The 13957-nt window shown below is 45.9% G+C and overlaps 1 protein-coding gene across 1 annotated transcript in view; it reads left to right on the top strand.

Moving 5' to 3' along the window:
• The window catches only part of LOC126548229 (rab GTPase-binding effector protein 1-like), a 77273-nt gene extending 69923 nt beyond the window's left edge, over positions 1–7350 (top strand). The window contains exon 18 of the mRNA XM_055063769.1: positions 4090–7350. Within this exon, the coding sequence (XP_054919744.1) occupies positions 4090–4125 (36 nt within the window). The 3' untranslated portion in view covers positions 4126–7350. The remainder of the gene's footprint in view (positions 1–4089) is intronic.
• The last annotated feature ends 6607 nt before the right edge of the window (positions 7351–13957 follow it).

Raw genomic sequence — 13957 nt, 5'->3', positions numbered from 1 at the left:
CGGCCTAGGTCACCAGTGCCCCGCTTTTTGTGGAGAAACCAGCGAGGAAAGGGCCGTCTCATAATGGACGTTGGGTACGTCATGGTGATGGGATGAGGCATTTAATCAATGTGTACATTGGGCTTAAGGCTAGAGACGATGCTTCGACAAGAAGACTCATCTTTGTCAAGACCTCAACAGACTTTGGCTCAAGCCGAATACATCCCTTGTTTCACCACCGTTGATACTAGAATCTTAATTTCTACTTTACACATTAAACTTGGCGTCCTTTAGAGAGGTCACCTTTGATTGAGCCAGAAATTTTGTTTATATATTGGGAATTCTAAAGCGTCGTTAGGGAGTGTTGTCTCCCCATTGCCCGAGCCAAAAGGCCGTGTCGCACTTGCGTCATGTAGCCTGCCCAAATTCTGTAGTTACTCGGGCGAAGTTTTATTCGACTCTTTTTCCCACTTTGCGTGGATGTCTGTCTGGCCAAATAAACTGGGCTGATCTCTGTGAACCAAAAGCTAGTGACGTGCTGGGTCGATCTGTCGTACCAGTGAACAATGTCTCCTCGCAAAGGTTTTATTTTTGTTTAACACCAGCAAGTCTTGAAAGCAGTGCAGAGTTAAGCACCTATGTGCCTCATAACTTTAACCAAAAGAGCTCGACAAATAAGTATCCCCAGCCACATATATCGGCAGGTATGCTGGGAAAGCTATTGTTTAATGGTCGTCGTCCTATGGTTCCTGCCCTTTCTTTTTTTTTTTGACAGGTAGTTGTGGTGGGCATATCCTCCGGGCAAGTCAGGGAAATACCTCTTAATCTTCTTCATGAAATCGCTCATCTGCTGATCCTAACTGCTCGTGTGCGCGTGACTGATTAACAGTCAAATGCCTTTATAATGAAGCGCTTGGGACCTCCAAAATAATTCGTTCTGCAGGTCACTTCATTGTAAAGATTGTGCATCATACCACTTGTTATACCAGGCTTCTTTTTGTTTAGCTGCCCCAAATTTAAAAACGTTGCCTGTGATTCTAGCCCTTGAGCTAATTTACTCGATGAGGCAGCCGTTATTTCTATGAGAAATCGAAATGCTTAATGAATAATTAACACTTACACTAATAAACTTTCCTATCAATTACTTTACAGCACACATTTCAATCAACAAATTGTCGTCAGCGAGTTTGCAAGGTGTGTCCAAGTACATGGATCGAATTCTCTGGGCCGCACCAGGTTTGAGATGTTAATTTTCAAAGTATATGATAAACTGCATTGGGGTTCCCGTTACTTTTGTGCTTCAATGCATAAGCAGCATTTTCTTAAAAATTAAGTGGTACAACAGTGCATTTTTTACACCAAGTTAGACGAAGCATATCGCGAAACTGGTGCCATCCTCAGATATTGTACCAAGTCGATATGCCCTACAAGCTCATTAGCGACAATTGGTAGTTGAAATGTGTGGTAAAGTAAATAATGTAGTTATGTTAATCATTCAATTTAAACAGTTAGATTTCTCATAGGAGTGATGGCCACCGCATTGAGTTATTTAAGCTCAAGGTTTAGAATTGTGCTAGCTGCCAGAGACAATTTTTTTTGGACCAGTTAGCGGAATTCAAGAGATAACTAGCAAATGAAGTCGCCATCTTTCTGCTGCACACTTCATTCTATGGAAGCAACTGCGATGACTGGACCCTCCTGCACAGCGGCGCTTTCGGTACGGGCCGCCGCTTTGCGACGGCATGGCCTCCGAGATTTGTGTGTGCAACTATCGGAGGCCATGGTGGCTGCTACAGAAGGAAGTGGCGTTCCTTGTAACACAACAAATCGGCCCTTGGGGACATCTCTATTACCTTCTTTTGTACAGGCAAGTTCGTTGTAGTGGTCTTCGCTCTGAAGGCGCTCCACGTACACATGCATCACACGGCTCTTGCAGAAATGCAAGACCTTTTCATGTGATGCTAGGCAGCACTGCAAGATGGCACTGGTACCAGAAGTGGCAGATCGGAATTCGGCCGGGGCATGAGAAATTTATAATACAGGTCTTTTTGTTTTACAGGCGCTCGACTGTAACGTATTGCTGTACCCATTTGGCGGCGGGGTTTACTAGCGTCCTATGCATATATACATACACCAGGGGTTTACCTCTTCCTTGTGCCAGTGGTGTCTACGAAGGAACTATTTGTTGAGACATGAAGGGATGGAGGGCAGGCACATCGCGCATTCATGGGAGTCGCCTCTCCTGCATTCTCTACACGTCGCTTGACACTGTTTTAAAGCGAAGCTTTTTTTTGCTTAGTCCACTGCGCTATCTCACTCTATATATTTGTGGTAAACAGGGCGACCCAGCTATCATTCCCCAAGTTTAAAAAAAGATGAAGTAAACGGAAGCCTTTTATAAAGATGCCTTTCATGCCATTAGTGTGGTATTCCTTGTTGGGCTTCTGGTTTCGGTTTTGGGCCCTGAAGCATGTCATAAGTTTTTTGTCGTTCCTATTCATTTGTAATGGTTAATTAGCTACTTTTAATTACTGCATTTACAGAAGACATGCCAACAGAATAGGTGTTACAGCGACTTCGTAAGCATCCATTTCAATTGTTCGCAACATGCCCTAGCTTGCATGGTTCTTTTTTCCCTGTGTTAAAGGAAGCTCGCCAAATACAACAATGTGCCACGTGACACACACAAAAGAAGGCCCCACAATATGCAGCATGTTGCGAACAGATGAGATTGATGTTTTGGAAGTCACTCTAACACTTAGTGCTGACATTTCTGCCGCAAATATGGACCTGTGTACCTGCTTATCGTTCTCGGGTGATCGTTTTTCACCGGCTAACAAATGTTGAATGTTGTCACTCGGCACAAGGCGTGCCTGCATGTTTCAGAAGTTTCCTGAATGCTATCCCCAGGAAGCATGCAGCTAGCTAGTAGCCTTCTTTTGTAAGCTGTACATTAGACCTAGACCTCTACAAGCCAGCTGGTAGCTCAGCTAATGCTCCCTCCACTTACGGCCAGTAGCCATGTTGGGAAGCACTCCAGTGGCTGTGGTGTAGACATTCAATGTTCAGGCTTGTTTCAGGTTCGCAGGTGCTATAGTTAGCTTGACCTGTTTATGATCCTGGAAGTTTGAATTCTTATCTTACGTATCACTACAAAAGCACAAGCAAGACAATAACTGCAGTAAAATTTTCACTTAGACTTTGGTCGGTGTATATCCTGTACCAAGTAAATTCCCAACCAGATGAGCTGTTGTCAAACCCTTGATTTCATGCCGCTGTAATATTGCACAAACACTAAGCTAATAATAATTTAAGGAAGTAATAATACAGTGCAACAATATATTTCTTTGCTTATACTTAGCGCCAGTACTGAAATCGTTATGCCGATGTTAACAACGAAATGCATTTGTGCTCGATATATTGTTCTTCTGCACCTTCCATTTAAATTGCAAGACAACAGTTTCTGCCTAAGCTCGTGCAAGTACAAGCATTTCTAGTGATCAAATGGCATCAGCACTCGCCAATTTCTATGTGTACCGAAGTTGGTGATGAAGCATTATTGGAAGTAGTTTTAGGTAGTTGCCCACCCTACAATTATGACATGGAGCCTCAAGTCCTTGAGCAGCACATATAATTATTACATCACATTTTATGCGGCCAGTTTAAAACATACTCCAAGTGCAGCACTATTTTAGATGTGAAGCAGGAGAATATTCACATCTCCGAAACCATTGTCGGAGTTGATGCGGTGTCGGAAAACTAATAAATAAATAAATGCCACCAATAAATGCAAATATAGCTAATTTTTATATATGCTGGAAAACACAGGAGCAATTCTATAAATTGTATCACATTTACCTTTGACACTCAAGCAGCAGTTTGTCGTCAGATGGTCTGCCACTGTTACGATAAAGTGCGACAGCATATTAGCTCATATCAGAAGATGCAGGTAGCACAAATGACTACACTAGCACACTGGCAATTAGCAGACTTATGCTGCACAGGCTTATGTCAAGGAAAAAGTCTAAATGTGATAGCTCTGCACTCAAAAAAACAAAATGCACCTTGTTTTAGCCCTGTCTCAAAATTATTATTACTTTCCCACTGCAGCCAAAAAAGCCGGGGAGGGGTATCTGGGTTGGCTAAAGTCCGTGCAGTGAACAAAAAAGATAATGAACGATAATACGGAGCAGAAAGAAAGGACACGTGACTTCACTGCGAGCCGCACCTGCACAGTGGAGGAGTGCACCCGCGCTGGCCTCCATTGCTGCCGGCTCCGCCTGCTGTCGTCTGCCCTCAACACAACGGTGCGGCTGTTGTGGTGGGAAAACACGGGGATGTGCGCCGCGGTGTGTAGGAACTGGATTTTGCTTTGCAGAGGTAGACTAGTGCAACAGTTGCGACTCCACCAAAAAGGGGTAAATGGAAAGACCATGCATTGTGCGCACGGCAGAAGAACAAGTCGTGATCACCATTGTTTCGAAAGAAGATAAATAAAACATATATAAATGTATGTGTGTGTGTGTGTGAATGAATGATTTATAATGGGAAACCTAATCACTTGAGCAGCTCGCTGGCTAATGCGCGACCATATGAATGGTTCGGCCCGAGATGTTTTTACAATAGTTTTCATGCATTGAATCGAAACACACAGGCAATAGTAGAGAGTTTTAGAATAGGGGCCCCAATATTTTGGGGCCCCAAAGAGCTTTGCGGGTGTTAGCGTTGGAGCACGCAGGAGTGATGAGTTTTAGAATAGGGTAGGAAATATGTATTTTTTCATAAAATAATATACTTGTATATGCCAAAAATTTTGCCCGAAATAACTGATATCAGTGCTTCCATGTTTTTTGTCTATTTAATAAATAAAGCAAACATCACACGAACTTTAGAACTATATCAATTCGAAACCAGCAAAGCAGTGCATGCCATTGATATGAAAAATGTAAAGGCCCTAAAATGTACAAGTTGAGGACAAAGATGCTAATGAAACTTTGTCATTCAAGAACCATGTTTACATTCGTGTACATATACAATGACCAATTAAAAATCTCAATGACGCTGGAGCAGCTGTTAATTACGCAGGAGCAGCTGTCACCGTTCGTGTATCGTGAGTAATTGCACCGAAATTGTAGTCTCAACAGACAGCATATATAAAAGTCAGGAGTTCTGCAAAATATACGAGGGCAAGTCAAATGAAAGTGAGCCAATGCGAATATATGAGAAATGGTGTACTTTATTTAAAAGTAGTCTCCATGAGCATTTAGACGTTTGTCCCATTGACTAACCAGTCGCATGATTCCCGTCTCATGAAACTTCTTGGGTTGCTGCTTCAAAAAATCTACAACTGACTCTTTCACGTCATTGTCCCACACGAATCTGGTTCCCTTGAGCTGTATTTTCGGTTGCACCAAAATGTGGAAGTCGCAAGGCAACAGACCTGAGCTGCATGCATGCGGATGTTGCAGCGTTTCCCACTTGAACTTTACCAGTCTTGTATTAACCAGATCAGCAACGTGGGCACGGGCATCGTCGCGGAGCAAGATGACTCCGTTACTCAATTTTCCACGTCGTTTGTTCTTGATTGCGACACCACAGCCGTTCTGGCGTTTCACCATTCGGAAACAATTGATAGTCTCTCAAGATTTAGCAAATTTTATCAGTAATGGCCCCTGATGATCGAAAAAAAAAAGTCAACAGCTTTCTGGCGGAAATGACGGCCTTTGCTTTCTTCGGGCGTGGTGAATTCGAATCTTTCCACTGTAAACTTTGCCGTCGTGTGTCAGGCTCGTAGTAGTGGCACCGTGGTTCCTCCCCAATCACAATTGCAGACAAGAAGTCGTCACCCTCATTGTGATACCGGATCAGATTAGTCAAGGCAGCACCGAACTTCTCCGTCTTCTGGCGGTGGTTCAAAATCTTGGGCATCCATTGCGCGCACAAAAGCCGATAACCGAGATGTTCATGAATGATGGCGTGAAACGAACCGTGACTGACGTTCACACATTCTGCAAGTTCATCGATGCTTATCCTCCGTTTTTCTCTCATCAGCTCATGAACCTTTGCAATTTTGTTGGGGGTGATTGCATGATTGCTTTGGATCGCCTTTGCAACTTTCACGTCCTTCTTCGAACCGTTTGCTCCAACGCTTCACAGTGGCCAATAATATGCAATGTTCAACGTACATGGCAGCCATACGACAACTAATTTCTTTTTGGGAAACACCTTCAGCTGTTAAAAACCTCACCACACCACGCTGTTCAACTTTAGGAGTGTCCATTATGTCACGCAATCATGTTCAACACAGTGTATGAGAGCATTAACGAACCTTTATCCTCTAACCTGTGTGTCACTTTTGTAAATGAGAGATACCCGTGTGCTACGCGCATGCCTTGCACATAATGAACCGAACCATTATTGCGCGGGGTGGTTGGCTCACTTTCATTTGACTCGCCCTCGGACATTATAAATGCGAAGATACAATGGAATATACAGCTTGGTAATGTGATAAAGGGGATGTTGCCAGGACAAACCTCTTTAAATTTTATTCTTTCCTAGAACTATAGAAGAATGGAACCTCATCCCTTTCGATCATCTGAACTCCCCTGAATCAATTCAGACTCATTAGTATTTCCTAAGCAACATTGCTGTTTATTGCTATATTGTTTCATTTCTTAAGTCTTATACCTTGCAATTCTGCCTTTTGTACGCATATTTTTTGTGTATTACCTTGTCCCTCCTGCTTGGGCCACACGGCCTGCAGTATGATGTAAATAAAATAAAGTGTCACTGGAAAGAAACTTAACTGCACGTATACACAAATGCTCGCAACAAGATATTTAAATATACATATAAGTCTCCAATAAATATACCTGTCTAAGAAAAAGTCACTATATATAATGCGTCAAACAAGGCAAATAAACATGTGCAACCACACATTCACAGATCCTAGCACCCCCTCCCTCCCCTCTCCCAGATGTATCGCGCGCGACAGGAGGCGGCGCGCTTCCTCCTTGCTTTTCACCCTTGCGCACACAAGACTGAGCCACCATCGTCGGCTCACCCATACCACGCTCCCCCACCCCCTTACGCTTTCACTCGCACATACAGCATGCGGCGCGCGGTCACAATGTTATCGCTCTTGGACTTTATTTATACGGAACATGAGGGCGACGGCAGGAATGCGCCTGGATTGTGCATATAACTGCTATCGCAATAATATAAGAGTATCCGGCAACTGAGCCGTCCCATGGACCTTTACTTTCCGGAAAAGAAGTAATGAAATCGAACTTTCATCATGCGGCAATTCGCTGCGCCGCAACAATGTAGTTCTTTTTGTGGGGCCGGAGCACTGAAAAAAAAAAAAAACAATACACGAAGGAAAGCATGTTGGCCACAATCGAATGCCTACTTTGGGCACCTGATGTGGCTACCGAAAGAATATCGAAGAAAACGTGAGATGCTTGGTCCACCGAGAACCATACGCATACTGCTCGGTATCCTACACCGGCGCGACAAGACTTTCCGGACAGGTTGCGCTCAAGCGAACGCGGTGCAATCAGTCGAGTCCCCACAGTGATGGTGGCGAGTGACCATTGTTTCTTTTTCTCGCGTGCTAGCCAGAAAGCATCCAAAACACTGCCAGGTGAAAATCCACTCGGCCAGAACAAACCGAACACGCCCTGAAGTGCGCCGCGCGGTGGTCCGGGCAACACGAGAAAACCGTATGCGCTCTGGCTGGCTCTGGCAGCCGGCGTGTAGGGTAACGAGAACAAAAAAAAAATTTAGGAGGCTCAATGTGTACGCGCGAATAAAACTCAAAGCAGAAAAAATAATAGAGAACGTAGTTACCTTGGCTGGCTTTAGTGTCTTGACACGGATGCTTTGGCGTAGGTGAAAAAAAAAAAATGTTAGTATTTTTTTATGTGACATGACGGCACAAATGAACCACCACAACGCTTCGTTTCATCGGACCGCGCTAGGTGCTTTGTCAACTTGTCTGATAGTGTGCTGATTGGCTTGCCTCGTTGTATGTTCCGATGTAAGACTTTTAAAGTCAATGCACCTCTGGCTAAAAATGTTTATAACAGCATTAAACCCACAAAGTTCCGCAACTGAAAATCTAAAGCACAACTTTGGAAATACCAGTGCACCTTTCACATCAAAAGTTTCTGAGATTTATACCCATAATGTTTCGGAATTGACATCCATGCGCTCCGTAGATTTCGCGGCCTCAGCGAGGTGCCGCGGCGAGCCCGTTCGCCATCAAAACGCCCTTGAAACTTTGTGCTCGGATGGGGTTGCTTGGCGTTATGCGACTCCCGGTACATGGGCGTTGCCGCGAAATCCAGCCCGAGTTCGCAATGTTCGCGGTGAAATGTCTTTACGAGATTGAAAAAGACATTCTAGACAAAATCCAGAATGATTTCCGGCGCCGGGGGCTGCATTGGTCGGCGGTGCATGTACAGCACGAAAAAATTTCGGGGGGGGGGGGGTTGAAGCCCCATAAGCCCCCCCCACCCTGGCTACGCCCCTCCTTGCTATACAAAGAAACAATAACAAAGAAAAAAAAGACACTGTGAACTACCACGCCCAGATTTTCTGATCCCCTATTGCGAACTGTGCTTTTGTACGTCTCCGTCTTTTGTCGTTTCCCTACTTTTCTTCCACCAATCCTCCGATCGCCTCTTTCTGATGTCTATTGCGGACATGTTTGCTTTACCACTGCTCCCGCTGAACCCAAGGGCTTCAAGGAGGCCAGTGGTGCCTAAATCGACCGCTGGGTAGACGTCTTCACATTCTAATAAAATATGCTCCGTCGTTTCCCTAGCTTTACCGCAGCAAGCACATGCTTCTTCTTCCTTCTTATATCTCGCTTTATAGGTGCGTGTTCTAAGGCATCCCGATCTCGCTTCGAAAAGTAATGAGCTTCCCTTTGAGTTATAATTAATGGTTTCTTTCCTGATTTCGTTTTTTCCCTTTTAAGTAGGTACTCATGGCGGGTTGCTTTTCCATTGCCGCCACCCATGAGATTATTTCAACCTCTCTGACTTTCTGCTTGACCTTCTTTGTTGCTGTTTTGCCCACCCTACAGGTCGCATACTTGCTGGTAAGCTTCCTAGTTCTTTTCCTCTACTGTGAATCAATGTTTTTCCTGAACAGATACCTGAACACTCTCCCAGCCCATTTACTTTCTCCCATACTCCTCAGCCGTTCTTCATACTCAATTTTACTGCGAGCTTCCCTCACTTCGAAATTAGTCCAGCCCATATCACCCTGCACAGCTTCATTTGTGGTGTCACCTACCAATTCAAATAAAACTAAAATTTATAGTTGCTCTAACCTTCTATGTGATGGCGCTACTCGTTTCTGTGGGTCTACGTATATATGTCCCCTCAATGATGTCCATCTGAGCACTCGAGACAGTTTTACTTGCGGCTGTGGGTGGGACATATATGTCCCAATGACCGACAAAGAGTTCAAGGCACCTGAAAAGCATGCATAATGTAAGCCAGAGCACATAAAGTGAAACAACAATTTAATTGCTGGTGAGGCGAGCCATGTCGGGGTGTAATGTCAGCAACTACAAAACACAGCTGCAAAATGACGATAAAAAGTCCACAGCCTCTTGGAGGGCTTTTGAAATCACTTTTCGGATTGCACTTGAAAGTGCCTCTACAATGGGCTCAAGAGACCGCCAGGTTTGCCAGAATCTTGCCGAAGTCTGGCTTGCTGGCTGCTTTGGTGTAATGAATGTAATCGTCCATGACACTGCTGCACGTATCACGTGCTTTCTTCAGTATAATATTACGGGTCGTCTTTCCTATTCCCTCCTTGTAGCTCTTGAGCAAATGTCCGTATAAATGATTTCGTCGCTCTTGCGACTATTTTCTGTCTATTATTTTCTCGCAAGTCCTCGTATGTCGGCGTGCCGCCAGGGTACCAGTCCGAATTTCTATCGCGTCCATCGTGCTCTTTGGGCGGCTCCTCACCATTGGACGCGGTGTTTGGCTCCTCACCGCATCGGCGTCCATCGCTGTTCGGGCCCTGCGCGTTCTCGTCGTATTGAAGGCGCTCACGCTTCTTCGGCGGCTCATCGAGAACGTCCGCAGGGTGCCTACGAGGTTGCTTCTGATGGCGTTCACTGGGGCCATTGTTCTTCGGCGGGCCCTTGAGATGGTCCGCCGGGCATTGAGGCTGCTTCTCATGGTAATCAGGACTATCGTTCTTCGGCGCCCGCAGGGCGTCTTTGAGCCTCCTCGTTGTGTTGACGTAAACCTTTAATATCCTCGGGTGTTTGAAGTAAGATGGAGCCATTGACGCGCACGTCACCTGTCACGTAGAAGATGCTGAAACTGTTGTAGGTCAGACCGCTTCCTTATTGGGCGCTTGAGCCATGTTGAGGATTTTGCAACCTCTGGTTGTGCACACACGCAGGTGCACACACGCAGTACGAGCTCAACACAGGCTCTGGACGTTGCCTCACCCGCGGCGACTCTCGTAGTGCGCAGCACATGGCGAGATGACCGCTCGGTGACCGCCGCATACCTCCGGCCTATGGCTCATTCCTTTCGGCGACTTCGACTTGAGGAAGTCGCGCGACCACTTGCAGCTCACGACTGACATTCCACACCGGCGAGCCAGGCCGCCCGGCTGAGCGCGAGCCCCAATCCCGGAGATCATCGTTCTCAGCGAGAACTCTCGGAATATATTGGTGGCGTGTACCAGAGAGTTTCCTACAAGAATTACTAGAGGGAACTGTGGCGCTAGTGTCTACGGGAGCGGCAATGGAAGCGGTTGTATACCAGCATGGGAATTGTGGGAAGTACATGGATTTGCCTAAACTTCGTCCTTTCGGCTTCAAACGGCTTTGTAAGCTCTTCATTTTCTACAGTGTATTGCGCAACTGATAATTAAATGAACATCATTAAACTTGTCCGACGACAGGATTCGAACAGAGGAACTCTAGCATAGAAGCCCGATATTGAAACCATTAAGCCACGGACGCATGTATCGACATGCGAATGAAACGCCCTTATGAATTTATCGCGGGCATGCCAGTGCCGTGAGACGCTTGGCGCGTTTCGATTTGGCAGCCAGGAAAAGCTCAATCGTTGCAATTAATAGCAATTGTTCGCGTTCCCGGCGTCTTTCGCACTTCAAAGAGCATAGATTGCGCTGAAATTTACGACAATAAGGTTGATATAGTGTAATATACAAAGCCACAAGAACGTCTAAATCCGCAAGCACGAAGATCAGACAAATCTATGTACTTCCCATAATTCCCATGAACGAGAAGAAAAGGGGTTAATCGAGGGGCGCGATTTTTATTAGTCATATCTTAACAAGCTAACAAACACCGACACCAAGGACAACACAGGGGGAATTACTTGTGCTTAATAAATGAAAATGAAGAAACGATAAATTATAGGACATCAAAGTGGATGAAAAATACAACTTGCCGCAGGTGGGAACCGAACCCACAACATTCGAATTTCGCGTGCGATGCTCTACCAATTGAGCTACCGCGGCTAACACTCCCAGGGTTCTACTAGGACACAAATACCCAAGAATGTGGATGGGAAACGGCGCCGCTTCTCGTTTATTACATAACGAGGGTCTCGAATCCGGCAACATTGATGCCTTCAGGCAGCATGTGTGGATTTATGACCAGTGGCCTTCACCCAAAAAGATCACGTTCTCGCGACGCCTGCGGCAAAAAGGACGTTCCACGTCCGCCGTCAAGGTCTCCACGTCGCTGGCTAACACTCCCACGGTTCTACTAGGGCACATAAATACCGAAGAAAGTGGATGGGGAAACGGCGCCGCGGTGAAAGAAGAACAAGGCGTTCCGAACGGTCGCTTTTTTCAGACGATACAGCACTTTCTTCTATCTTGTCGCCGCTTTGCTGCGTTAAGAAAAAGATTGTTGGAGATTTCTTTTCGAAGAATTGGCCTGGACTTGACAGAACCTGCAATTCTTTCGTTCGGGGCGTTCACTTTGGAATTCAGCCACAGGGATGCATGCTTCGCACTCCAAACATTCCCTACAGAATCTAAACGAATGCCCTGCTAAATTCTATTTCTTTATTACTTTTAAATTAATTATTCCTCATTCAACAGCACTTTCTTGATTTTATTTTAGCCGGTAATTCAACCCTATCCAATGCTATTCCCATAGATACTAGGAAATTTATGCTCTATATTATTTTGGAATAATCCACCCATTTCTTGGCCAATCCCGCATCGTGGGTAGGAGCCACACGTGCCACAGGCTACAACAACCACAACAACTTCATGTTCTCCGCTCCAAAGGATTTATCGGCCCCTGGCCGAGGTGCTGCTCAGGCTTCTTCAGCCAGCAGCAATGACTACCGTGTTGTGATACCTCGTCTTCCTACCGGTAAGCTGGTTGTGGACTCCGTTTTCCTGCATGCTGGCTTAAGTGGTCGACCGTACAGAGCCCAAGACTTCAGAGACGCCTTTCGGAATGTTATTGACGTGAAGGAAATAAGTTCCATCGGTCAATTTCAGATGTCGCACGTGTGGATGGTGACGTGCAAATCTTCAATTACAAAATCAAAGCTAGTCACGTGCGGAGAATTATCCGTAAAAGGTAGACGCTGCCTCATTATTGACCCCGAGCCCGCGGAAGTAAAAATGAAGCTTTTGTGGCTTCCTGACCGTTTGGAAGACGATTACATTCGAGATGCGCTCCAGGCTTACGGGAAAGTGAAGTCCATATCAGCAGAAAGCTGGAGAGCATCGGAAATGGAGCAAATGCGTACCCTTAACCGTGACGTGGTGTCGACTCTTGCAGATGGAGTCGGCGTGGGCGACGTTCCACATCTGCTACACGTTTGTGGAGTGCAGAGCCTTCTATTGATTCCAGGCCGGCCCCCGCTTTGTCTCCGCTGTAACAAGGTTGGGCACATTCGTCGAAACTGCAGAACCCCATGTTGTGAAGCCTGCCGACGCTTTGGCCACACAGATGAAGAATGTGTTGTGACATACGCCGACAAGTTACGACATAGGACAAGGCCTCCGTAAGAAAGCTTGCAGGAACATCTAATGGATGTTACTGACGCTTTCGACGCAACGGGAGACGTTCTCTCTTCCGCGGATACCAGCTGTGCCAGTAAGGCCCCTCTACATGTTAAAGAGAATGACATCGCAGAACTGCCCGTGAAAAAGGAAAGTAGCGAAGAGAAAGAAGCACCCGTTACCACGCATCCAGTTGCTGCCCAGTCAACGAATGAGACAGACGCTGATGACTCATCTGCTACACCGAAGCATCTCAACACGTGCGCTATGCTGGCAGAGGACAGAAGAAGTAGCGCGGATACGTCAATTCCGATGCGCCGTGCGACTAACTGATCAGAATCAAGCACGGACAGCGGGACGGTCAGTACCACAAGAAAAGCACGTCGCCGCAAAACATCGACACACTCAGGAAAGTGCCGGCGATCACGGTCCAGGAGGACTGGTGAGAGTTCGGAGGGAGCCTCACCGTTACCCTCTAGGACCAACCGCATAGAGAATTAAGTCTAAATAGTGCGTAGTCACTATGGCCCTGTCCCAGCAACTTCTCTTCGCAACTTTGAACGTGCGAGGCCTCAGGTCTTTGCAGAAACAGGCGCAGCTTCGCCAGCTTTTGTCTAGGAAGCGCCTCGACTTCTTCCCCGTGCAGGAGACGAAGATTGAGAGTGATGACGAGACAGAAAGGGCTTTGCGACCTTTTCTGTATGAATATAATGTCTGCGTTTCACGCGCTCTCGGTTTATCCGCGGGCTGTTTTCTGTTTCTGAAAGAGAGCCTACTTTGTTCAGCATTTAGTTACCATGTAGACACTGAAGGTCGATATATATATATATATATATATATATTGTGTTGCAGGGTGTGCCACGACGAATAGTCAACGTCTATGTATTTAATGACGCTGCATAACGAAATCTCTTATTTGATACTGTGCGTAGTT

Source organism: Dermacentor andersoni, chromosome 3 (genome assembly GCF_023375885.2).
Source record: "Dermacentor andersoni chromosome 3, qqDerAnde1_hic_scaffold, whole genome shotgun sequence".
NCBI classification, from domain to species: Eukaryota; Metazoa; Arthropoda; class Arachnida; order Ixodida; family Ixodidae; genus Dermacentor; species Dermacentor andersoni.
The sequence above is the reverse complement of the archived record's forward strand: the minus strand, read 5'-3'. Positions and strand labels throughout refer to the sequence as shown.